The sequence below is a fragment of the Motacilla alba genome, chromosome 8, assembly GCF_015832195.1.
Source record: "Motacilla alba alba isolate MOTALB_02 chromosome 8, Motacilla_alba_V1.0_pri, whole genome shotgun sequence".
In the NCBI taxonomy this organism is placed as follows: domain Eukaryota; kingdom Metazoa; phylum Chordata; class Aves; order Passeriformes; family Motacillidae; genus Motacilla; species Motacilla alba.
In genome coordinates this window covers 22,262,674-22,287,320 of record NC_052023.1, presented here as the reverse complement: position 1 = coordinate 22,287,320, position 24,647 = coordinate 22,262,674, and the positions used below count along the sequence as shown (strand labels likewise).

The window sequence follows — 24,647 nt, the reverse complement described above, 5'->3', positions numbered from 1 at the left end:
TCAAGATCAGTATGGTTTTCTTGCACTGAACACAAAAATCTACTTACCTCTCAGCCATCTGCTCTTTCAGGATGTTCCTTGTGCATGCCCACCTTTTATTTCTGCAGAATACATAAATATGTTTCTCTGTTTGTTAAGTTTCAGTTTTGATTTTGCATGGAAAAAGAAAGTTCTAGAGCAAGGCACTTTAGATTTTAAGCTGAGCCTTACATTTCACTTTAATCTGAACAGCAAGCACATAAAAACATCATTAGTGGGTAATTGGCTTCTTGGGTCTTACTGTTTCCATAGCAAATCCCTCATTTGGAAAGGATAAAACTAAGCGTTTCATCAGTTTTCATGAGTGAAATACATAAGGAAAATGCAGCCTTTATGAGAACTATTTTGCCAGCAAGCATAACCAAGCTAGGGAAGTCCCCCCTGTGTTGTTGGGGGGCTTGGGGAAAGGTTTGGATTTTATTCCCTAGATAGCTACCTGATTTTTTCTTTATTTGCTTCTGCTATTATTTACTCTGTTTTGAGTACAATGTGGTTTCTTGGCAGTCTGCAAAGCATCTACAGCTCATTGCCAAAGTTCAGCAGACATTTTGACTTAGCACAAGCCTAGGTAACACTTTTCTTCTCTTGCTATTTTATGATACATGAAGGATTTAGTTCAAAGAAAAATCATACAGTGCTAAGTGATCCATTACCATGCCTGGCATTGCTGCAATAATTATGCTCTGGAAACAAAATGTCCTTGAAACCTCAGGTCATTATGGTTCTTTCAGCATTAAGTCTTTTGCATTAAGTTGGTACAAAGTACAAGTGGTACAGACAGAATTTAACTAAATTAATCCCTTTTGTTCCAAAGCTTATTTATGCTACATTTTCTCGCCAGTTAATAGACTATCCCACATAGGTTAAAAAGCTGACTTTTACTTTAATTAAAGACAGCATCAATTAACAAATAAGCACTTGCTCACCTACTGTACAGAATTTGCAAATGCAGCTGCTTTGATTTGACCAGGAAAACAGTATATTTATCAAATCAATAGTTTTGAATTGTTGGGAATTAAGAAGCAGCTTTGTGCAAGAAGGTTTGGTTTTGAAGGAGGTGGTTTCATCTTAAAGTACTTGTTCTCCAGCTCAAAATCTTCCCTTCTGAGATACAGTGGAACTAGAAATGATAGATACTTGAATCAAATACTGTTTAAATAATAAGCAGATAGGGAATCAACTCTTAAGTTAAGCAGTCAGCTGCCAACTAAACAGAAATAAACTTACATAAAAATAGCATGCAAGTTTTAATACCTGGTTGGGTTATTTCAGTTTATTGCCAATATATTCCTTAAGAACTGATCACTGTAAGTACCCAGTTATAAATCTAGTAGCACATACATTCACATCCTCCTTCAAACAGCTGCCTTTACTTTGGCCACAACATTTTTGCTAAGGTAAATGTCTCTCTCTCTAGGAATTTTATTGCTAATTTGCCATGAGTTCATGATGCATGACACTGCTGAAACAAGAGCCGTGCTGTCATTCTTCCTTTTTGTATCCCAGATGTGTCAGTGATGGGTGGGACCTAGGGAAGAACCCACAAAGCCTATACTTCCTCTAGTCTGAGATTTTTCTGTATTTTATTGCCAATCACCACATACACACAAATGTTTTAAATTAGGCTGCAAAGTGAAAGGGTTATAAGATTGCCTAGAGACTCCAACAAGATTTCTAGCCAACAGTGCTGAATAAAGTCCATTGCTGGAATCATTGCCAAGAAATTCTTTCACATAGGCCATGAAAAGACCACCCCAGTCTCTCGATTCAGCGCTCTCTGGGGCACTAATCAGCTGGAGGCTGGCTGTACTATTACGGATGCTTGACATGTGAATCATGTTGATCAGGCTTCTCCCTTTGTCTCCTCTCTAAAGTGCAACAAGTGAAATGTGGAGAGAAGGAGGTCAGATCCACTCTGGATCAGCCTGCCTCATTCCGTCCGGGAAGTCTCGTGCAGGGAAGGGTGGACACCACCTCTGCTTGGGTTTTGTTCTCTGGACTGTTCTGCAGGCAGACATGAGGTGAATAACAATGACCTGCCATCTTTTTCCTGGGGATTCACACAATGTGGAAGTTGCAGAGAGCTGTCTGGCTACACACTTCACAGAACAGAATTCCTCATGGAATGCTAATCCAGTGCAGCCTTGAGGTGAAATCACTCTAAAGTGTCACTGTAAAGCAGAAATGCTAGGTCTATTAATTCTGAACTCAGTACTAGGCCAGTTCTACAGGTAGATTTACAGGTGCACTGCATTGCCTTCCCACTTTGAAAAACATGGCAACTGAAGAAATCCTGGTTAGAGGGAAATTGCCCATGTGATTTCCTGCCATCCCTGCCTGCTCCAGCCGATCCACCGGTGCCTGGCAGCTCAGGGGAAAGGAGGATGAGAGGAAAGCTGAACCAGAGAGAATAGGAGGAAATATCTGTCTGCCCTCTACTGATGCAAGTCTTAAGCAGTACTACTGCTGTAAAATTGAAGCTGTACCCCTGCCTGAAGCTGTGTAAAGAAGAAACAAGGAGCTAACGTTTATTTCCTGTTGTTTTGGGTGATGTTTTCAGCAAAGCAAATTAAACATTTCGCAATAACATGCCACTAGCATAAGAGGTATTTTCCTTTAAACAAGGCAAGAACTGGGGAGAAGTGAAATATCTTTTATTAGTTCAGCTGGAGTATGTCACCACTGGAACTAAAAACAGTGCCCCAGCTCTGGGAGAATGATCTTGAGAAGACTTCATGTGCCCAAAATCTTTATTTTTCCAGCCATATCAGCTGGTAAGTAAAAAGTATTGCCTCTCCCAATAAATCTTGCTTTATTTATTGCCTTAGACCATTTGTAACTGCAACAACGTTATCAAATTATTAAGTAAAACAAGCATAACCAGACTTTCCTGCACAGAAATAATCTTGGTTCTCAAAAGTATATTGTGAAAATGTATAGAGTAAACAGCATGAAAAAGTTTCTGTGTCTCACATTGCTGAGTTTCCATTGCACTGCCCAGCGAGAGACCTGTGAAGCTGCTGGGGCACCCTGAGAGCTGAAGCCCTGGTACGAGACAACAAGAATTTCAGTCATGGAGGGTAGCAGGGAGCTGATGTCACTGTCACTTTTTTCAGTCAACCAGAAACCAATTATCCCTGGCTGACAGGCCAAATTAAATCATTGGGTGGAAGGAGATGCCAGCTATCCTCCCCTAGATTAGGTAATTGGGGCTTTTTTACACTCAGACCTGCTGCTGTCTGTTGGGCCACAGAAGACGCCTAAGAGCCATTCTGGTCTGTCTCTCTCTCTTTCCATTCTTTTCATAAGCATTAATCTATTTTTAATCCCTGATAAAAATGTCTGTGTTTTACATTAAAAATGCTAATATTTTCATATAGATAATAGATCCTTCTACCTATCCAAGTTTATAGAGAACATGAAGTTAGGAGTTCAGCCATGGAAGGCCTCAGGTGGCAGCTTTGTACTGATTTATACATGAGATCCCAGGTTTTTATCTAATATTCTTGCAAAGATCTAGAAAGTTTTTAGCTTATACTTCTTTGGAACTTGAGAGTGTGTTTGACATAGTATCAGGCTGATTTACTGAGGGGCTGCCTAGTTCACTGCATGGATTGTTTGGAGTGGAAGAAGTGAGGCACTAAGGTGTCAAAGTCCCCTCTAGTTCAGGTTAGCACCTAGCTGTGGCCCTCCAAGGTCTTCAGGAACACATTGCTTGCAATGACATGAGGAAGTGGTACTGAACTAGTTCATTTAAATTATCAAGGTTAAAATCTTCTTACATTGCCCAGCAGAAAGCAGAATTTGGTACACAGGGTAAGATACAACTATACTGCATGTAAGAGCCTGGGTGCACAATGTGCTCAGTAGTTTTTATTGAAGGGGAAAAAAATACATTTGCTATTGAAGACTTTTCAGAAATAGAGTGTAATGCATACAAGCTTCTGAATGGGATAAAAAAATTGGAAAGCTGATGGTGGGAATTCATTGGAAGGTTAACACATGAAGCTGACAAATTACCACAGCTATTAAGGCTTTGTACCTTCAGAAAGTATCTGTAATTATAAGGACAGCTAGGAGCACTCAGGCCTATCAGCTCAGTGTTTATCAAGGCTTCCCAGAGCTCCTCTCTTTCCCTTTGTGATGAACCTTGACACGGTTACAGTCGTCAGGGAACCAAACTCCATCTCTCTGCTAGAGAGGCAGGGTACTTCAAGGTGTAGGAGAGATTAAAATGCTGTTCTGCACCCTCCTGAATCACTAGCCATGTAATTTGTAGAAGCTTTGTTTTGAATTTGTTTTGAATTATAAAGTCAGAAGTATGTATAATCTACAACACATTTTCCCCCAAAGACATACAGTTGCAGAGACTCGAGGATGTTTTAGTGTTAGATGAGCTTTTTAACTGCCATTCTTTATTTCTCTGAATTTACATATTCCATGATGTATTGCCCATTTACTCACAGTCAAGATAAAAGGCTGCAGTTATGAAGTCCTGTGTAACTCTGCCCACTGTTAGAAACAATTACAACATTACATAATGAAAGCATTATATCTGTGTCTGGAGCAGCACTATAGTGTAAGTGAGAATTTCAGGACCCTATTTTATTTTAGGTGACATTCATTATCGGTTCTCTTAATTACATTTGAATAGTAATTAAAATATTTTCCTAAGAAATTATAATTAGATTCTGATATCAAGAGGCAGACCACAAGTACATTAATTAGGCTTTGAGACCACTATTAAAAACCTGGAACAAGAAAAAAGTGCTTCCAGTCAAAAAAAAAAAGCAAGCACACAACACAGAGAAAAATGTTTTAACCAAAACAATAAGGAAATACAGAATGAATTCTGCATTGTTAGCAATCCAATGCACATAAACAGCCAGCTTCTACAACAAGCTTGTACAAGAAATGGCTACAGGAAAGTTATTTTTAAGGAATTATACTAACCAATGTAAAAAACCTAACAATTAAATGACAACTGAAATAGTAAAATGTCTTTATAAATAAATGCAGTAGCAGGCAAAGAACTTGTAGTCATTCCAAAGTAAGCATAACCTATGAAATAACCCCATAACAATCTCCTTGTAACACTGACCTTCCCAAATTAAAAAATGAACCAAACCCACTTGCTGCCTGGGGTGGCACTGGAGCTAAACCCCTTTCAGTGAATTTGGTACATTATGATTGATTGTACATGTCTCTTTTGGTGTAGTTTGTTGCTATCCCAAGAGTAATGTTATTTGGAAAGAAGCATTCAAATAAAAACAGCAGAGGGGGAGAACCAGTTTGTAAATAATTTCCTTTTATTAGGCTAACTTCATAGAGCCCTTCAAAAGGCTACTTGCTTTACTTCTGGAGCAGTTATGGTTGCTCATTCTTTTCTGTGGTTCAATTTTATGCCACCCATCCATTTGCCAGCCTCAGCCACAACAACCATGGATGTTTTTAGTGCTGTTGGGTTCTGTGGCAAAAGGGCTGACAGGAACTTGGGTGCCTTTGCATGCTAAAGATCTGATATTGCTTTTCTTCTTCTGAGTGGTTTTTAAATTCTGTTTCCACTAGTGCATGTTATTTGAATCAAGAAATGGAGAAGAGACTTCAAAGAAAATCTGGGAGTGAGATCACTTTCTTCTCCTTTGAAAATATTTTTCTTTTTCTGAACTAAACCGCAGACTGAAATCTTTAATATTTGTTTATTACCTTGAAAATATGTGATATCAGAAGTGGCTTGGATTAGTTGAAAGGTTTGATTGGAGGAATCTTAATTTATGTTTCAAACTTTTCAAAACACCTTATTTTACTTGTTCAAAAGAAAAAAATAGCAAGAAGGTAATACTTTTTAAAATTATCAAAACTTCTTTTTCAGCAATTTTTAAATAAAATATGCTTTTAAAAACCTCACAACTACACACACACACACACCCACACACACACACACACACACACACCCCACACATAAAAATAAAGTACAAAACCTCACCCTCTTCCTTCTGAAAGGCTTCAAAAATTTCTGGCCAGCTTCACTTCAAAGACCTGGTGGTTTAGAGAGACCACCATCTACCTTTGAATTTGTGCTCAGTGTTGGGAAAAGGGCTCTCACTTGGCATACAGTACAAAACAATTGTACTTAATTTTGCTCATGATAAATGTGAGTGGATAAATTCAGTTATTATTGCTAGAGAATGTGTCAAATTTGCATCAGTTTGGCCAGATAGAAATTTTTTCTTTCCTGTCTTGAATGACAAGTATAACACCTATTTTCAGAATCACTGTGCCTTGTGGCACAAAGAGGAATATGGTTTTAAAGAAATGCCAAACTGTGAGAGAGTCACACTGAGTGAGCACAAATTGTGCAGTCTGGTAGACTTCTTATTTCCATAGCTTCTAATGGAGGGAAGAGCAAATACAGTACATCCTGCATGCCCAGCCTTCAGAAACTTCATTCCATTTCTGGAACACTTGTGATTGCCATGTCAGAAAGGAGTTTTGTATCATTCTTGTGGGTTATTGGTTTCCCAGCTTATTTAAAGACAGCGTTATAGAAGGACATGTTACATTAATCTGCTTCACCAAATTAATACTGAAGTCTGACTTTGCTGCTGCAAAGGAGTCAAGGCTCATGTTTATCCATTCTTCAGTAGTCAGATGCTGCTGGAGACTGTTTGATTCCCTCCAATTAATCTTATTTTGGACAAGTGAGCTGTGTGAGCTGTGTCTTTAGACAACAGTGCATTTAGCAACTTGCAGGGCTACATTTCTGAAAGAGCTCATCATTTGCCATTCTTCAGGCATGTGAGTCATGCCCATAGGTTTAGCTGGGGACTGAAAGTCCTCCAGAAGTGCTGTGGGTGTGTGGAGCTTCTCATCATCCTGTCACACCAGTGGCAACATCCTCAATTCTGAGTGCAGTTAAGCTAATAGGAAATCTTACCCTGCCAGCATGGGGAGCTCCTGCAACCCATATGGGCCATGCTGCTGGGGGGATTTCTTGTTTGCTACTGTGAACGCATCTTTTTTAAACAACTTGCTTGTAGTGAAGGCACTGAAGATGAAGTTTGACAGCAAAATCTTGTTTCCCTGGTAATGGTAATTACATTGGAAGTGCTGGCTTAGAAATTCTTGTACCCCAGAAACTCAGAAACTCTCAGATTCGGAAGTCTCAGTCCCACAAAAATGTATTTGGTGAATGTTGGTGCTAAAGTCAAATCTGGGTGCTAAGACCAGAGGTCTCAGCACCTGCCCATGCACAACAAGCATATTCAGCCAGGCTTTCAGTGTATTGGAAGAACTTAGTATAAAAAAGCCATAAAAAAAAAAAAAAGGAGAAAAACCACGAAAAATACTTGATATACAGGAAAATGGAAAGCACTGCATGAAGTTCAACATATGCAAAGATCTCAGCTTGCCCACACACAAAAATTAAGATGCTGTTCAGCAACAAACCACCTCGTGATTTGAGGGGCTCTCTGGACACTGGAAGAATATAAGTCAACTACAGTAGTAATGTCTCCTCCTTCCCTCCTTCTCTCCTGTGCCCCCTCCATCCAGGGGTGTTTTCCTTTCACTGGCATTGGCACATGGTGACATCACGTACCTCATCATCACTGAGGGCAGCATCACCACCACTGGTTGAAGCAGGTGTGAAATAATCCAAATTAACACAAGTTTGGAAGCCAGAATATTTCATTTTACCTTGTGAACAATGTAATTCAAACTGACAAACTTTCAGGATTTAGTTCAGTACAAAACAGCAGCCTTTGAGAAAGGCATTGGCATTAAGATGAATGCTGTCTTGCCCAATCTTAGCAGAAAGTTGAAATCCCTTTGGGGCACCTACTGCTGCTTATTGTTCCCATAATATTATCTAATACTTTAACACAGAGGCCAAGATTTCCAAGAGGAATTTAGTGCTTGCCACAATCCACACCAAGACACTTCAGAGATGCCTACAGGGAAATTTTGCTTTGTGCTTTCTGGAAGTCACATCCTTTAGCTGAAAACCTGCGAATCCAGGAGATCCAGATCGTCAGATGCTTTTCAAAACCTTGTCACACTCAATACACAATGGCTGAATGCAGAAGAGGGGAAAAAATATAAAGGATATTAGAGATCATGAAAAATTAAGAAACTTCTCTATTTGCCTGTTACAAAAGTTACTTTTGGAGTGTTATGGTGTTTTGCATGGCATATTTAACTACCTCAAAATAATTTCTCACTGCAAGTACAGTGAAGAAAACCAGAGTAAGAATTAGTTTTGTGTCCCTCAGCCCAGTGTTTGGCCTGTGAAACTAACTATGCTGTCACCTTTATTTGCAAAGACCAAAATTCAAACAGTTTTAGAAGCATCTCCTCCTTCCCAGCCTCTCCACTTGACTGTAGTCATCATCCTGCCCTGTCCCCAGGACCCAGGACAACTGCAGTGTTTACCAGAAGTAAAATGTTTACATGCAAAGGGTGTGTTAAATCAAGCATATTTGGTTATTAATCCTGCCTTCCTGATTCTTGCTCTTTCTCCTCCTCTACACTGTTGCCTGCTGGAATTGTTGGGTCTGAATTCCTTCTAAAACCACTTTGTATTGATCAGATGAAATCATGCTACAGACCTATGTAAATCTTTTCCAAATATTTTTGAAACTGTGGCTGAACTATACAACTATATCCCCTGTAACTGATGGGATTTTTAATTCAATTCCAATACTTTCATGTTTAGGTCCTTCTGGTTTGTAGTATGAGTTACCTCACTCTGAAGGAAATTAAAAAAGAGAATTAGAAGAGGATTTGTACGACTGTTAACACGTCTAGTCTGCTGAAGTAAAAAGCACAGAGGGAAAATAAATGTTCAACCCATTTAGAACTTAATGTATCAGTGCTTTTGTAAAAACACAATTTGCCTCATTTTCTCAAGCACTCTATAACCTTGGCACTCACAAGAAGCTTATTGGTACAGACAGAAACTTCCTGATTAGATGGTTCATTAGCAGCAAGGTACAGAATACTAATTGCCAATTTTCATCTGCATTGACAAGACCTGACCTAGCATTCATTTGATTGAAATTGCTTCCCTGGTGATGCCTCTTGCTTCCCTGCTTCCTGATCCCAGCTTCCCAGCCACACACCACATGATAAAAACATGTTATTTCACAAAAATTCATCAAAGATAAGAATAAGTGAATCACACACTTTATTGACTGCAGGGGAATCCTGTCCTGCCTTGCACAGCCACCTTGTTAGGCCTGCCTATAGGTAAAATAGTCAGGAGAGACTTCATATAAAAACCAAAACAGCTTTCATTGCTCCCACTATTTCTATCACATCCAAAATTAGATCAGGCTGAGCAAATCAGCTTGACACTCCTGTAATCTTTGGTTAAATTTGTATTTTAGCTTGGCACAGAGAAATCCCTCATTACTCAGTAAAAAAGTGGCTACCATGGGAATCAAAAAGGAGTCATAATTTCAAAAAAATGTATTACATTTAAGAAAGCAATATGCTTGGCAGGTCTTGCAAAATAATTTTAAACTAAAGAGATAAAGCTCTTTAGTTTCATAAAAAACATTAATAAATCTGAAAATAGGCAGAACCAACAGGTCGTGCTCTGGTGCTTTACTCTGGCTGGGAAAGACATAAAAGGAGCACAGCAAGTTCAAAACCCCAAATATTTGTACACCCTAATAAAAAGGAAAAGAAAGCTCAAAAGAAGTAACGTTTATAGACTAAGAAGTTAAATATAGTCATGAAATATTTGCCTCTGGAAAAGTATGGGCCTCAATCTCAAAGGAGATTCCAGTTCTCTCTTGCCCAGTTCTTTTGTGGGTTCTTATCTTTTCGAGCACTGCAGGAAATCAATGCAATCAGAGATGTTCTTGTTGCAAAGAGACTAATTAAAATGCAAATAGATCTATAGTGGTTTTGTTAATCAGGTAAACAACTTCCTCTTACGATACAACTCTATCTACAAGACCTTTCAGCCATCCCTTATTCACATTGGTTTATCCATTGCCTTGGTTTGTCCTCTCGTAATTACCCAAAGTGCAACAAGCTGAAGAAAAAATTTATCTATCAGTGGGTCAATGAAGAGGTACATAAAGTACCATAAACAGGAAGATGATCTAGATTACTTGGTCAGGTCCATTGTTCTAGGAAACTCCATCATCCTCAGTTTGCAATAAATACTTCAGAATGTATTTCAATGCCCAAACCAGGATGTCAGACCAGAGTGACTTCAGGCTTGAATGCTCCATAGTTTTTTTAGAAAATAAGCTCTCCCACTGGTGAACTGGGAACACCAGTGAAATTTAGAATCCCAGTTTCATCCCTAATGAAATTCAGCAAGAACTGAAGAGATGATGTACACAAGAAGCACCACTGAATATGAGTAAGAAAATGAAAGACCCTAGGGAAAATCAGGGACTATTTTAAAAATAGAGGCTTTCTGCATTAGGTGTGCAGAACTGGGGACTGAGCTAATATAGGCTGGAGCTGGTGCAACAAATGGAATGCTATAGGAAATCTCTACATGAACAGAATCACAGGAATATATGGTGGGAAGGGACCACCTCCTCAAAGCACATCTAGTTTGAGCAGGTCGCAAAGGGCCACTGGCCAGCTGAGTTCTGCATATCCAAAACCTCACCAGGGAAAATGTTATCTTCAGCTCAGTCACTCTTCCACTCCTCCATGAAATCACCCACCTGTTCCTGACTATTACCAGTGCCTTACTTTCCAGTGAACAAAGGGATTTTTAATAAAAGCTTCAGGTTAGTCAGCATCAGGCATTTTGTAAAATCACATCTTCCACTTGCAAGATAATTTTACACTTCACATTAATTACTTAACTATTGTAATTTCTGTTCATTTTGTAGTTTACTTTAAAACTACCAAAACATTGGAAAAGGAGTGCCAATTACTTAGGAAAATCACCCAAAATATGCTTGACCAAGAAGGCACAGGATGGCATCAATAAAAACTGCACTTTGAATTGGAGCAACATTGAACAATCAGAAAACATGCCTAGCAGAGAGAAGCAGAAGATACACAATTAATTAGTACTGCTGTCATCTGAAAATCGAAAACACTGCAAGCAAAAGATGTTAGATAATGAAATTAGTTGGACAGAGTTGCATAAAATGTCTTAGAAAAGATGACACTGACTAGTGTAGTCTGATGCCACACAACTCTGTCATTTTTGCATGAAAGCAATCAGAACAGAAAAGACAGCAGTTAAGTGAAAGCAAATGACAACACAAGCCCCTTTTCCCTGAGAAAATGGCATAGCCTCTGACTTCTGTGACTGCAGAATCTCATCAAAGCTAAGCTGTACTGAGAAAGCATGGAAATTACATTTAGATGTTATGTTTCACTGTGTACAAATGATATGCATGCAGAAATTCAAGCCTCCTCCTGTAGGCAACTTCAAGGAATTAGGGCAGTGATAAGTTAATTTAGTCTATTCCCCATTAAATTCTGGGATATGAATAGCTCACAAAGAAGAAACATTTGAAAAAAGGCATTGGGAAATGCAGAGCTAAGTTTCAAACAGGTTGAAAAAAGAAGCTGTTTTGGTTCTAAAAGTGATTACATTTTAATAACTTTAGAAAGACCTAGGAGGTGTTCATATACTTGCTGTATGTTTTGTATTTACCACAGAACTCCACAGTATTTAGTTCCAATGTCAACATATGTGTTAACACAATACATTTAAATTCTCAGATTGGTGGCATATCCCCATGTCTGAGAACTCCTAAGTTTCCTTAGAGTACAGATTTTACAGGTACTTGTGTATTTTCAGAAAAATATCCAGATTTAATAGATGTGACTGTTTTCTTGAAATACTTAACATATATCTCTCAGAATTGAAAACTTTGTATTTGCTTAAATTTGGGGTCTATCTTTCAGAATACTCACAGGATTTCTTTTTCAAATTGACAAGAAATTGAATCCAGAAAATATTGTTATTCTAAGTTATATGGTGACAAATTTAAATAATAATGCACTTAAAGCAGGCAATCAGCACTGAGCTAAACTGCATAATTTAGCCTGACAAAGGAATTCCCTGGTGACAGTGGTATTTTCATGCTCACGTTGTAATGATTATATATCTTACTGCATAATTTCAAACAGAAACAAAGTAGACAGATGGCAGGGGGAAGAAAACATCCAAACAACTACAAATGTAAATATAAAAGAAAGGGGGGTACAAAAAGTGAAAGAGCTGAAAACTACAATTAGCCATTTAATTGTATTTAACTTGATAGTTATCAAAGTACTTTCCACTAGGACCCCCATTCATCATAATGCTCATAGTCCATGACATTTGGCCAGGAAATCCAGCCTGGGTTGTCATCAGAGAGGTCAGAGCCGGTGAGTGGAGCAGGGGGGCTCAGGGGAGTGGGAGGGTGGAGGCTTCCTGGGAAGCAGATGATAGAGCTGCTTGGACTGCTGGTGCCAGGAGAAGGGAGAGAGGGTCTGGAAAGGTTTGCCACAGGGTCAGCAGTGGGTGAGCGCAGCTACACATAAATGAATGAGATGGGAAAGAAGGAGGAGCTTTGCTGCAGGAGAAATTTTTAAATTAATCAGTTCACTGAGCTTAATGAGTGATGTGAAAGTACCTACCTATTATAAACGGCTTTAGTGAATTCATGTTGGCATCAACAGTCTGCTCCCTACTCATCTGAGGCCTTCAGTATATACTTGACTTTTAGCTTGTACTTTGTTAAGTGTATGTGTAAAATTAAACTCAGTATCAAAGGCTTCCTGAACTGGGAATTAACATTCTGCTGAAGTGGGGAGGACAAGTACCAAATGTATCGAGTGTTACCTGTTTGACAGTAACATAAGGCAGCAAAGACCAAGCAGATTTTTCAGGCTTGGGAATGCCTGGATTTTCACTGAGGCAAGGAGGGTAAGTGCCAAGAGCCAAAGGAGGATTGCTAGGGGTGAAGGTGGCGGGAAGAGGAGATTCCCTGCCAAACAGGCAGCTCATCTCTGTCTTGGCCTCAGAGCCAGACCGGTGCTGTGGCACCCATTGCTGTGGACACACAGACTGGGTGTGTGAGGTGCCAGAGGGCCACAGTTTGTACTGGATCACGGTATGAGTACAACCCCTGGGGCTGCTGCTGCGTGCCCTCACTTTCCCTTCTGCTAGAGCAGGACCAGGATCTCACCTGAGAACAAAGCTGTGATCCATGGCTGAGGCACTGCACACAGAGAGCGCTGGGCACAAACAGACATTGCCTGTGCCGTGAGGGGTGAGGAGCCAACGGGGCAGCTGGGGAAGGCGCTTAATAGCAGCTGTTTAATACCAGCCCTGGCTAAACCAAATGGAGCCCATGCCATCTCCTTCTCTTATCGATCCTGCTGTGACACCTCCTGCTTCTGTGACTGGTTCCTCCATGAGCAGTTCAAGATTGTAACACAAGCTGATGAAGCTCAGAGGTCCTGTGCCAGCTGCTGGGAGTGTGCTTTTTAGCCACTCCAGTGTAAACAATGCCAAGAAAACAAAAAAACAATACTGAGGAAGAGAGCGGGCTAACATCTCACTAACTAAAAAGACTGAGAATGTGGATGTTTCACCTTTTCACTTCATGTGCTTACGGTGTAACATAACAGGAGAAATTCAGAGAGCAGAAAGTGTTTGTGAGCTGACTGTGCAAGGAAACGTCAAGTGTTTGCACTGTGGATCAGGAGAGCCGTGTGGCGGGGTTTGGTGGAGATCAGGAGCGCCGAGCTTTGGGCTCTGCGGGCGGCGGTGCCGTGGCTGCGCTGCGGGGCAGGCACAGCCCAGCAGAGAGGAGCAGAGCGGGGCAGGCACAGCCCAGCAGAGAGGAGCAGAGCGGGGCAGAGCGGGGCAGGCACAGCCCAGCAGAGAGGAGCAGAGCGGGGCAGAGCGGGGCAGGCACAGCCCAGCAGAGAGGAGCAGAGCGGGGCAGAGCGGGGCAGGCACAGCCCAGCAGAGAGGAGCAGAGCGGGGCAGGCACAGCCCAGCAGAGAGGAGCAGAGCGGGGCAGAGCGGGGCAGGCACAGCCCAGCAGAGCGGAGCAGAGCGGGGCAGGCACAGCCCAGCAGAGAGGAGCAGAGCGGGGCAGAGCGGGGCAGGCACAGCCCAGCAGAGAGGAGCAGAGCGGGGCAGAGCGGGGAAGATCGGGGCAGGCACAGCCCAGCAGAGCGGAGCAGAGCGGGGCAGAGCGGGGCAGAGCGCACCATTCATCCCCAGCACGGCCGGGGGCAGACTCCAGTCCAGCTCCCGCACAAATCTGCGCCGGGTTTGAAAAACCACTCGGACCTGCCGAAGTAAGACCTTGACAAGCACCACTGCCTTTTGAATCGGAGTCTGCAGGTTTGCGGGGAGCAGGCTGAGGAGGGGCACGGGCAGGGATGGCTCGCAGGGGGCCGGGTGCCCCGGGTGTGCCCTTAGCTTCAGACACGAGGAGAAAGCAGTGAGCATCAGCAACAGCCCTTTGGACAACAGGCAACTCGGCAGAGGATGTCCTATCAAGATGAATATGGCTCATTCAAGAATTAACTCTCTACTCATCTTCTACCTCAGTTTTTTGCTGCTCATCCATTTAAAAAGTAAGATTTGCACTTTTTCTTATTGTTCTGACATGTCCTCTGGGGAGATGGTTAGACATGCACTTCTAGCAGAAAGCTTGTGTTGTCAGAAGGCTTTAAAAATGTGATGGAGATGCCAAAAAAATTTGGTCCGTGAAACTAAGTTGTATGAACTCGTTGCTTGATAGCTTTCCTGATCTCCATGCTTCGACTTTTTTTTTTTTTTAATAAGGAATGACAGCATTTTGTTGCTTTGCATATTCAAGGTACAGTAATAAATGATTTTGCTAAAACTGTGCCTATACTTTAAAGTCTGCTTTTTGATACCACTCATTCAGTAAGTCTAAACCTTTCTGATTTAAATCTAAACTAATTTATCCTCTGCTTAAACTGTTCATGTTCTGTTTTCCAGTAGTATTGCTTTATTAAATATACTTTTAAAACTATAGCCTCTAGAGAAAGCAGTTATTAAACAACTGTGATGTATTTGGTGCTGTAAAATATGTCCATTATGAGGGAACATGAAAGTCCAACTACTTTTACAGAGAAAAAATGTTTTCGGCAAACTTCCACATAAACAGAAGTGTGCAAAATAGAGGCAGTCACAAAGGGTTTCCTTGATAATTGTGTCAGATGGCTGAGAGTAAATGCAAGCCAAGGAGGCTAAATGGCCTCAGCTGGTGAGGCTGCTGTGTGTGTGTGAAAAGCAGCAGCTCTTGAACATGTTTAAAATGAAGATCTGCAGGATGTGTGCCTGAGGAGGCTGTTTGATTTGTGTCTGTTGCATGTGAATAGCAATAACACAAAGCTTTGAGCAGCTGCCATTAAACAAGAAGACTTGGCATTAGCGTTCAGTGTTGTGTAATCTGGGTCACCTTCTGTTGCTGCATCACTCAAATTGTTACTTGGACAGTTTACAGCCCGACATAAATTAAAGACTAAAAAGCAAACAGATGCAGTTGAATCAACCAGCACTGAAAAAAAAAATCCCACGCTTGAAAAAGAGAAGAAAAATACAGAATGTCATAGAAACATCATTTTATGCTAGTAATTTTCTTTTTGGGGATGTACTGATGTGAATCAGGGAAACCAAAGTGCTAATTCTAAATTAACTCACAACAGGACATCCCCTAAAAAAAAAAAAAAAAACAAAAAAAAACACAAAAAAACACCCTGGACCTTTAACTTTCACAAAGTAATTTTCAAAGTTCATCCTACAGGATGAACAACCAGAAAGTCTCTAAGAACGAGTCTGCTATCTAAATAAAGGAACATAATAGTAGTTGTGTTAGTCAAGAAAATTTCATTTTTTTTCCATGAGGCAGGCAAATCAGAACAAAATCTAAAAGCTTTGGTAAGGGGAATCAAAAGTTAAGTTTTATAAATTAAGAAGATCACATTAAAAACATCATACACAAAGAAAACATTGCTAGAATGTTTGAAATTGCTAGAAACATTGCTAGAAAACAAGAAAAAAGCCCCCAGGAATCAGTTTAAAGAAAGAAAATAAATACAAGTTTTGGCTTTCACCTCGGGTGAGCTTTGCTCAGTGCAGGATGCTAAAGGCGAGGAAAGTAATTGTGTGTCATTTTATGCCTTTTCCTTAGCCCACTTAACTGGGATGACATCTCGGATGTGGCACGGGTGTTCTCTGGGCTATGGCCATATGGCCAGTCTCAAGCAAGGGGCTTTTCAGTCTTGGAGAACTTTCTCAGGTAGAACTGTGGCTGTTGCCACAGTGTGACACAAATTGATATCCCAGGACAGAGCAGCTGCATCAGGAAGCAGAGTCAGGCTCAGGACCATACCTCTACCTGTCAGTGCTGTGTATTTAATCATCTTGAGAGGTGTTTTCTCTTCAGAAAGCTTGTACCCCACTTGAAACTGCTAACAGTTTCTGTTGATAAAAACATAACTGTGAACAGATGAGACAAAGGTAGAAGCAGAATGCACTGCAACTACTTCCTCTACTTAAAAATTAAAGCTGAGGAAGACCAAGATAGAAAAGCTGAGGATAAATGAAACAGAGGTGATTGATGATATTTATAGAAGTTGTATCTGCCATTATGTTTTTAAAATCAGTTTACTGGATTTGTCTTCCCCCAAAGGATTCTAACCTTTGGTCCTGCTTAAAGGCAGAATGTTCTTTATAACAATTTATTCTAAACAATTTGGAAAATAAATAGTATTTAGAGGCCATGAAGTCCGTATGCAAGCATTCAATACAAGCTGGGTTTATATGGCGTTTTGTGAACATCATTTGTTTCTACAAATCATGCCAAATGAACTACTCACAGAAAAGTAATCTGGGGGCATCCAGAGATGCCCAGTTCTGCGTGAGGAGGGAATAAGAATCATTATGTACAACAGGGACAGGAAGCATGTCCCAAGTCCAGAACAACACCGATAACTCATTGCTGCCGTACTATTGTCTAACAGGAATTACAAGCATGAAACTGCAGGCAGGGAGTTGCTGATGAAATAGAGGAAGAGAAATTCTGATAAATACAGATGTATTTACACATTAGTTGTGGAAGTGATTCTGTCTGAAGTCAAGTTCAAAATCTTTTCATTCAACATTCAAGTACTGATTTTTTTTTTAACAAGTTTTACACTGGATTACCTATCACTACTGTAGAATTGTCTTCCTTTTGGGAAAAATACAGACAAATAATATTTTAAGGTCAAAATTATTGCCCATATAAGCTGTGGATGCCCCATCTCTGAAAGGGTTCAAGGCCTGGTCTAGTGGAAGTTGTCCCTGCCCACAGCAGGTGTATTCAAACTAGATGATCTTTAAGATGATCACAAACCATTCTGTGATTCTATTTTTCTCCATTTTAGTGACCTTTCAGCAGAGCCAAAAAAATGTATTATTTACTTCAAAATCAATGCTTCATAAATTGTTCAAATGTTCATAAATTAAGAATGGAAATTCATTTGGGATTGCTGTTAATGTGAGCAAAATATCTGAGCTTTACTTGCAGCCTTTTTCTACCCCTCTGAGATGCTGGCACTATGCAATTTTTCCCCGTGGACAAGAACTCTTAATTTCACACAACTATTCCCATTACTCACAAAACTTCTAATTACTGCTTAATTACTGTGTTAGGAATAAAGCTCTGCTTATAAAGAGATTTGTGGTTTTGCTCACACTGCTCATCCCTCATGCACACCCGGGTGATGTAAGGAGCTTTCCAGAAAGTCTTGTTAGCGTGGTTTGATGAGTTCACAGCCCATTCGGCAGCTCCTCATTAGCCCTCCGTGGAGCTGAGCCTGTCAGAGCTGCACTCAGCAGCCCTGCAGCCCTGCCTCCCTCCTGGCTGTCACACATGGCATCTGGAGCACAGCAAAAATGAAACATCCTTCAGATGTCTGCCATCATCTCCACTAAGTTAAAAGCAACAGCTTCTAGACACAGTTGTGCTGCATTGGGTTTTTTTCCCTTTCATGTGTATACTGTATTATGGATAACATCTCCATCTCCGGAATGAAACTAAATCTTAAGAATGAAAACTAGTAGCCCTGTAACTTAAGAAAAAGGCAGTAACTTCTGCAAGATAAATGTGTAAAAGTGACATTAAGAACATCCCAGTCACAACTGTACTTGAGCCACTCAATTCAAATTCTAACAAGGCATCCTTAGGGTGCTACACCTACCATTCCAAGAGCAGAGAAGGATACCAGGTTACAGACCCCTCTCTGCTGTGTGCTCTGTAACCTGGGAACTGTCACCACTGAGAACCTCTGGAGATTAAACATTTCCCCACATCCCATTCTGTCACTCAGAAATTACAGTGGAAGATAGCTGCTTCTTCAAAAATTTACCCCTCAAATGACAGTGATTTTGGCAATACAGGACAAGCCACTGAATGATGTATTCACAGTCACAGGACCAAGAGGGAATTCTGCAGCAAGGGCACTGATCAATCTCTGTAAGCAGGTTGTTTGTGACTAATGACCTATTAGGAAAGAGTCTGAGGGGCAAGAAAGGAGGCTGTGCAAAAAGGTGTTTTATCATTCATGCTCTCAGCAGAGGCCTCACACAGATCTTGAAACATTGGTGTATGTTATCCTGTATCCATGATAATGGACTGGAGAAACTGAGGCTGGAAAGTTAATTTAATACAAGCAGAGGATATAAACCTAATGTTTTAGTATATGCATAAACCTTTCAAAGGTGTCCTCACACAAAGTTTACCTACCTATCTATCTATCTATCTATCTATCTATCTATCTATCTATCTATCTATCCTCTCTCTGTGTCCAGTTTTTTGTTCTCCCTGTGTTACTTTGATAAATGTAAAGCACCTAGGGAGTCTTTTCCTTGTGCAGATCTCTACACCTTTTCCTCTCTGTTAGAGGAAGCTCAGAAAAAAAACCCCAGTGCTGTTCAGAGAGTGCTCAAATTTTGATGGCCAAATTGGGCGCTTCCCCAGTGAAAAGTTACAGGGAAAGGCAAATATTTTGCTGTTGTGTGTTGACAGTAAAATTACTTGTAAGACACAGGAGAGCAATCAAACCACTGTTCAGTACTGGCTGTATCCAGTTTTGAGTGCTGCTGTGAGCAAGAGAGAGGCAATTAGGAAAATGCTGGAAAGGGACAGCAAAAATAGAAAGACATTTAGGAAGATGTGCCCTCTGAGAAAGGGTCACAGGAAGAGAAGCCTGAGGGAAGACATGATTACAGTCTTACCTCCACAGAAGAGAATGGCAATCAAGGATGGTGATGAGATCAGTTGCTCCCTGTCACCTCTAGAAGGGCAGGCTCTGGAAAATAATAGATTCCATGTACATCAGGGAAGATTTGTGTGAACTTTCCCAACTGAAGGATAATTAAGACACTATATCAGAACTTTTTAATGAATGGGTTAGATAATATCTGCTGTCTAGACTGCTGTCTCACAGCTGGTGTTACACAGACTCTGGGCAGTCAGCACTGCCCTGAGGGATCTGTGAAGGTCTCAGAGGACAGAGTCCCAGAGAGGCACAGGTGGGGACTTGTCCCAAGGGCTGTGGTGGCACTGAAGCTCCAGGGTAGCTCAGGAACAGCTCTGGGGCAGGGTGAGCAGATGGCTCCCTTCCCTTCTGCACAACTGGGGATTATGTGCTGTGCAAAACAAAGGCAGCCCTGAACCCTCAGACCCCTGTGTTGCAGCAAAGACAGAATTGTTGCCTAAATTTCAATGAGAAAATAGTTTACTTTCATTCTTTGAGACATGAACACCTCTTATTTTTTGGTACCCTAGACTTAAAATAAGCACTTTGGCTACTGAAGACACTGATTACAATGAGAACAGAAAGTACCCCCATGTTAGAGATAATGTAGTTTGATTTCTGGCTTTTGGGGTCAAATCACTTATATTTTTACTAGCATTTTGAGTATACTTGATATGTTGACAGTATGAAGCAAGAAAATAGAATTAATGAATGGATTATCAATATCAAAGTTTTCATGGTCAGAAACCTGAAAAGGAATGGAAAACATGGATTGCCTGCTGAACCTACCAGCTTCTCACTTTGTATAAAAAAGCAATGCAAGACTGGAACTTACTGCACAAAAACAAATAGCAGTAGATTCCTAGGAAGCTGTTCCAACTGGCCATTCTGGATACAGTGCAGCAAATTAACATCGGTGTAGGAGTTCTGCTTCATCTAAGAGAAATTTAACATTTCTTTTTGATGGCAGCAAAATTACTTATGTATGAAATATCAAGGTTTAAATATATATATATATATATATATATATATATATATATATATATATATATATATATATCTCCAGCCAGCCGGCTACAAAGCAATAAATAAATATGTCTTAGTCCATGTCACTTAACTCTCTCTAATAAGTAGGTTAGAGAAATAGCAACCTAAGTGCCTTTGATCCTGCCTACAGGGGTTTGCAGCCAAAGACCTCCCAGGGATACTTCTGCTTTTGGGTTTGTTTTTGTAATTCACATTCCAACATTAAGAAAATTTTTTAGACAATGCCTCAATCTCTAGGCAAACTTGAGTATTCCCTTTGCTCTTTGTGGTGGCCCAAAAATGGACAAAAGGCCCATTTTCTAAGGGAAGCCTTTAAAACTAATTGACTCATCTGGAGCAAGGAGATAAATTATACATATTACTTTCCAGACTGACTTCACAGATTAATTTGTTGGTTTTAGGGACTGACATGTTTTGTCAGTTCTCACTGTACTCTGTTTCCTCAGCCATTACCAAGGCTATATTGTGTGGAAGCCCTCTCACACCAGCAAACAGCAAAAAAAACCAACAACCCAGATAAACCCTTTTCCAATGAGATTCTTATCTTTACTTCATATTGATTATATCTTACTCACCCATAAAATGGGTCAGCAGGAAGCTGCTTCCATCTTTTGACACAGACTGAGGCTGACAGGGCCTCTGGGCGGGCACCACGCAGCTGCCACTGCAGCTCTGCAGGGCTCCTCCAGGCCCAGCAAAACGTCCCTCTCCAGGCATCAACAAAGCAAGGCTGCTGCAACTGCAGGGTTAGGGCAGCTTCTGCCTGCCTGGAATCTTATCAGCGGGGACAGAAATCAGAATATTTCAAGGGCTAAATATTTCTGTGGGTAGAAAAGGGGCATGGGCTGCTAACCCGTTACAGTGTCCCCTCTCCAGCAGCTGAGGATCAGGGCACTTGCCTGGTGCATCCTTCTGTGCTGGGAAATGCTGTGCCTGAATAATTGTGGCCTGGGTGGATGCTGGCGGGCAAGGGGAGAAACTCCTTGCTTCTTTTTACTGCTCTTGATTGCCTGCCCAAGGCTGAGCATACTGGCAGCCTAGTCCCTTAAACTTTTCCTTGAATAATGAGACAGACAAAGCATCTTTATCTGCATTACTCAGGGGCTTTGCAGACAGGACACTTTCCTTCAAAGTGCACTCAATCACAGTGATTGAGATCAAGGCTGTGAGTAAACAAACAAAACTTTGTACCCCTCCCTTAGAGCTCAGCCGTGGACACCACAGCCTGGCAGTTCCTTTGCTGAGGTTTCTGAGAGGTACAAGGATGTTCCTATAGTGTGGTGCTACCAAAGGCTGACTGTCCTCTAAATAAAGGCCAGAGACACTCTAATTCACATCCAGACTGCCAGGGAGGCCATAGGCAGCAAGAGAGGCAGTGTACACTGGCCACACTCTTCCCTTGACACTTCCAGCCTCCCTTGCTGGGGTTTCCAACAGGATGATACAAAACACTTCATTAGCTCTTTCTTCCACAAGAAGGGCCCTAGCTCTGAATTTGACTGTGATACATTTCTTTGCTTTGAATGTGAGCTAGAGACTTTGAAAACAACATAATTTGACAGGAAGCCAAAGCAAGGACACAGAATGACAGACAGTCATCAGTCTGCAAGGATCCAAGCAACTGCAATTTAGGTAACCTGCACTGACAGATTACTCACAGCAGGGAACCAAAACCCTCACTGTAATAATGCAGCCTTGAAAAGACATCTCTATACAGCAGTAGCTTCAGAGGTGTCTAGCCAAGCTTTGTGGCATTTTGTAGGTGCTTCCAAAGCAGCTGTGGTACCACTCCTGGTATGGCAAACCATCCCTGAGTCTGAACACAGTGTGTCCACATGGCTGAAAGAGGAGATCAGGCTCTGTTATCTGCAGTGAACAGCCTGCAGTGTAACTCACCACCCTCCCAACAGCTGGAAAGAGAGCCCCTGAGAGCGTGTCTGAACTAATACACATCACCTTGCTGCTCTTGGGCATCAGCTCCTTCCTGTTGTAGGAAGGGTGCAGCTGTGCTGGCTGTAAGAAAGGCAAAAACACTACAGAGGTCTGACATGGGGTAAAGAAATCCTAACTGTGCCTGCTTTTCTCCAACAGCCCCTTAATTTCCTTTGATAACCCCATAAATAAGATACAGAGAGAGGAGGCACCAATCTTGTGAAATAAGCAGTTAGAGGCTGCATAACAAAAGAAATGTGCAATGCCAGCGAGGAGAAGCCAGGGAATGATGTATCAGAGATTGCATCAGAGCTATTAAATGGGATGAAAATATGCAAGGCCCTTGTAAGCTCTTCTTTTCTCTTTTCAGTCTTAAAAGAATTATGAAAGCCAGCCTGCACTGATTCTTACCATAAAATGTAGGAAAATATGTGTTTGTGGAATGATAACCCGAGCCTTTTTGATCCCTGTCTGTATAAATATTTGGAGCTTAATGCAAGTAGGTGCCTCCACAATGCAGCTGCAAAAAGCAAATGTCTGGTCATCATTTTGTAGGACTCCCCAATTCAGTTTTTCTAACTAAACCCTTCCCCATTTTGTAGGACTCCCCGATTCAGTTTTTCTAACTAAACCCTTCCCTTCTCTCTTATTAAATACAGCTGACATTTGTAATTCAAGTTGTAATACTAATGGTACTGAACATTTTGCAAGCCTCAACCCATGTAAAAATGCCCTCAGTTTGATATAACAAGAACTATCCATTCTGTTTTCTCATGAGTATGTCTTAAATGTCTGATTCAATTTAGTCTAACATCTTCCCATTCTGGAGCTCGTGAAAAAGTGCAAGAAGATTAAAGTTACTAAAATCTATGGCCATTTTCACATTCAAAAGGCTATTTCCAAAGAATATTATGTTTCCTAAAAAACAAGTGGGCAACTTGGGATTGCCACCATTTTCCACAGTAGTGAAGTGACAAGACTGAGAGGTGTTTGGAGCAAATCTCTAATGGTGCTGAACAGCAGAAGGAAGGATTGACACTGAACACCTTTGAAGGATCTGGATATAAAAGTCTTTCCAGCAAACAGACTGACCTAATGATCTGACAAATTACAGAAAGGAATAAAAAAAGGGAGAAATATAGCTCTGCACACAGCACAACAAAATCAGATCTATTTTTACAGTGCTTCTACTACAGCCTTAAAGCCATAAACATTCCAGTCTTCTTTTTTTTGGGGGAATTGCCCACAGATTCATGCAGGCACTTTCTGTTCCCAGAGATCTCTGTCAGTGTTCTCTCTGCCCAGGGACTAAGGAAAATACCCTAGAGTGGCCCTCCTGTATCCCCAGCCTGCACCTCTGAGCTGGCAATGGTGTTGCTGCAGTCACACAGGCATCTGTTGCCTGTAATTCTGCTATTCCACAGGGAACCTTGAGCAGAGTTGATTTCAGGGGTTTTTTTTTCTGGTTTAACTTCCTAAATCCATTCATTTTGTGTTATGTCCAGCAAGGACCAGCATGGCTTTGCTTATGAAACCAGGAAGTCAAGGGTTAAAATCAAGAGTGGTTTCTTTTCAAGGAGATGGAGAATCATGTCTTTTGAGATGATGAAGATTTTGAGATATTTTGATTGACTGGTAATCAATTACTCTGCTTGTTATATTGTAGCTCTTAAACTAAACTTTGAGGGAACTGCATTCTTCAATACTATTAGAAACAAATGGAGACTGTTATTACACTTACTGAGATTTTTGTACAAGAGATAAGCAGCATCTCAAATGTTTTTGCATTTTGAATTGCACAATTTCTTTTTTGGGTTAAAATAAAAACGTGTTTTAAAGGGCACTCACATAACTACTGCCAATGCTATTTAATTGTGCTTCAGTTTCAGAGAGATTGTGTCAACATTTCTAGAGACAGGGGAACCCTTTCCTTACTTTTATTAGCATAACTGCAAACACCCAGAGAGCTGAGAGATGGATTTTCCTGTCTTTTAAACCTGCACATCTTTTATGCAACGGCTCTGAATCAGCCTGAAGAATTCTGGGTCTTCATGGGTGACTGCTTCTTTTCTGCAATCGCTGATGAGCACCAACACTTTCATTAACCACAGGCATGTGGGTTACACATGCTTACAGTAAACCTGGCTTTCCAAAAATAAGAAATTTGTACTAAATCATTAGAGAAAGTTCCGAGAAGCAGTCACATCATAGGCAAAGGGTGCTGAGCTTTCTGCTCTACTTGATGCAATGGCTTGGACTAGATGACCACCAATAGTCCCTTCCAATGCTTTCTGTTCCATGTGAACCACTTGGGTTTTAGCTGAGCCCATTACTCCAATGCTGGCAAAGCAGTC

At 41.0% G+C, this 24,647-nt stretch overlaps 1 protein-coding gene across 1 annotated transcript in view; it reads left to right on the top strand.

The window, feature by feature from the left end:
* Nucleotides 1-14,165: 14,165 nt before the first annotated feature.
* The window catches only part of CRB1 (crumbs cell polarity complex component 1), a 95,133-nt gene continuing 84,651 nt past the window's right edge, over nt 14,166-24,647 (top strand). The window contains exon 1 of the mRNA XM_038144429.1: nt 14,166-14,616. Within this exon, the coding sequence (XP_038000357.1) occupies nt 14,541-14,616 (76 nt within the window). The 5' untranslated portion in view covers nt 14,166-14,540. The remainder of the gene's footprint in view (nt 14,617-24,647) is intronic.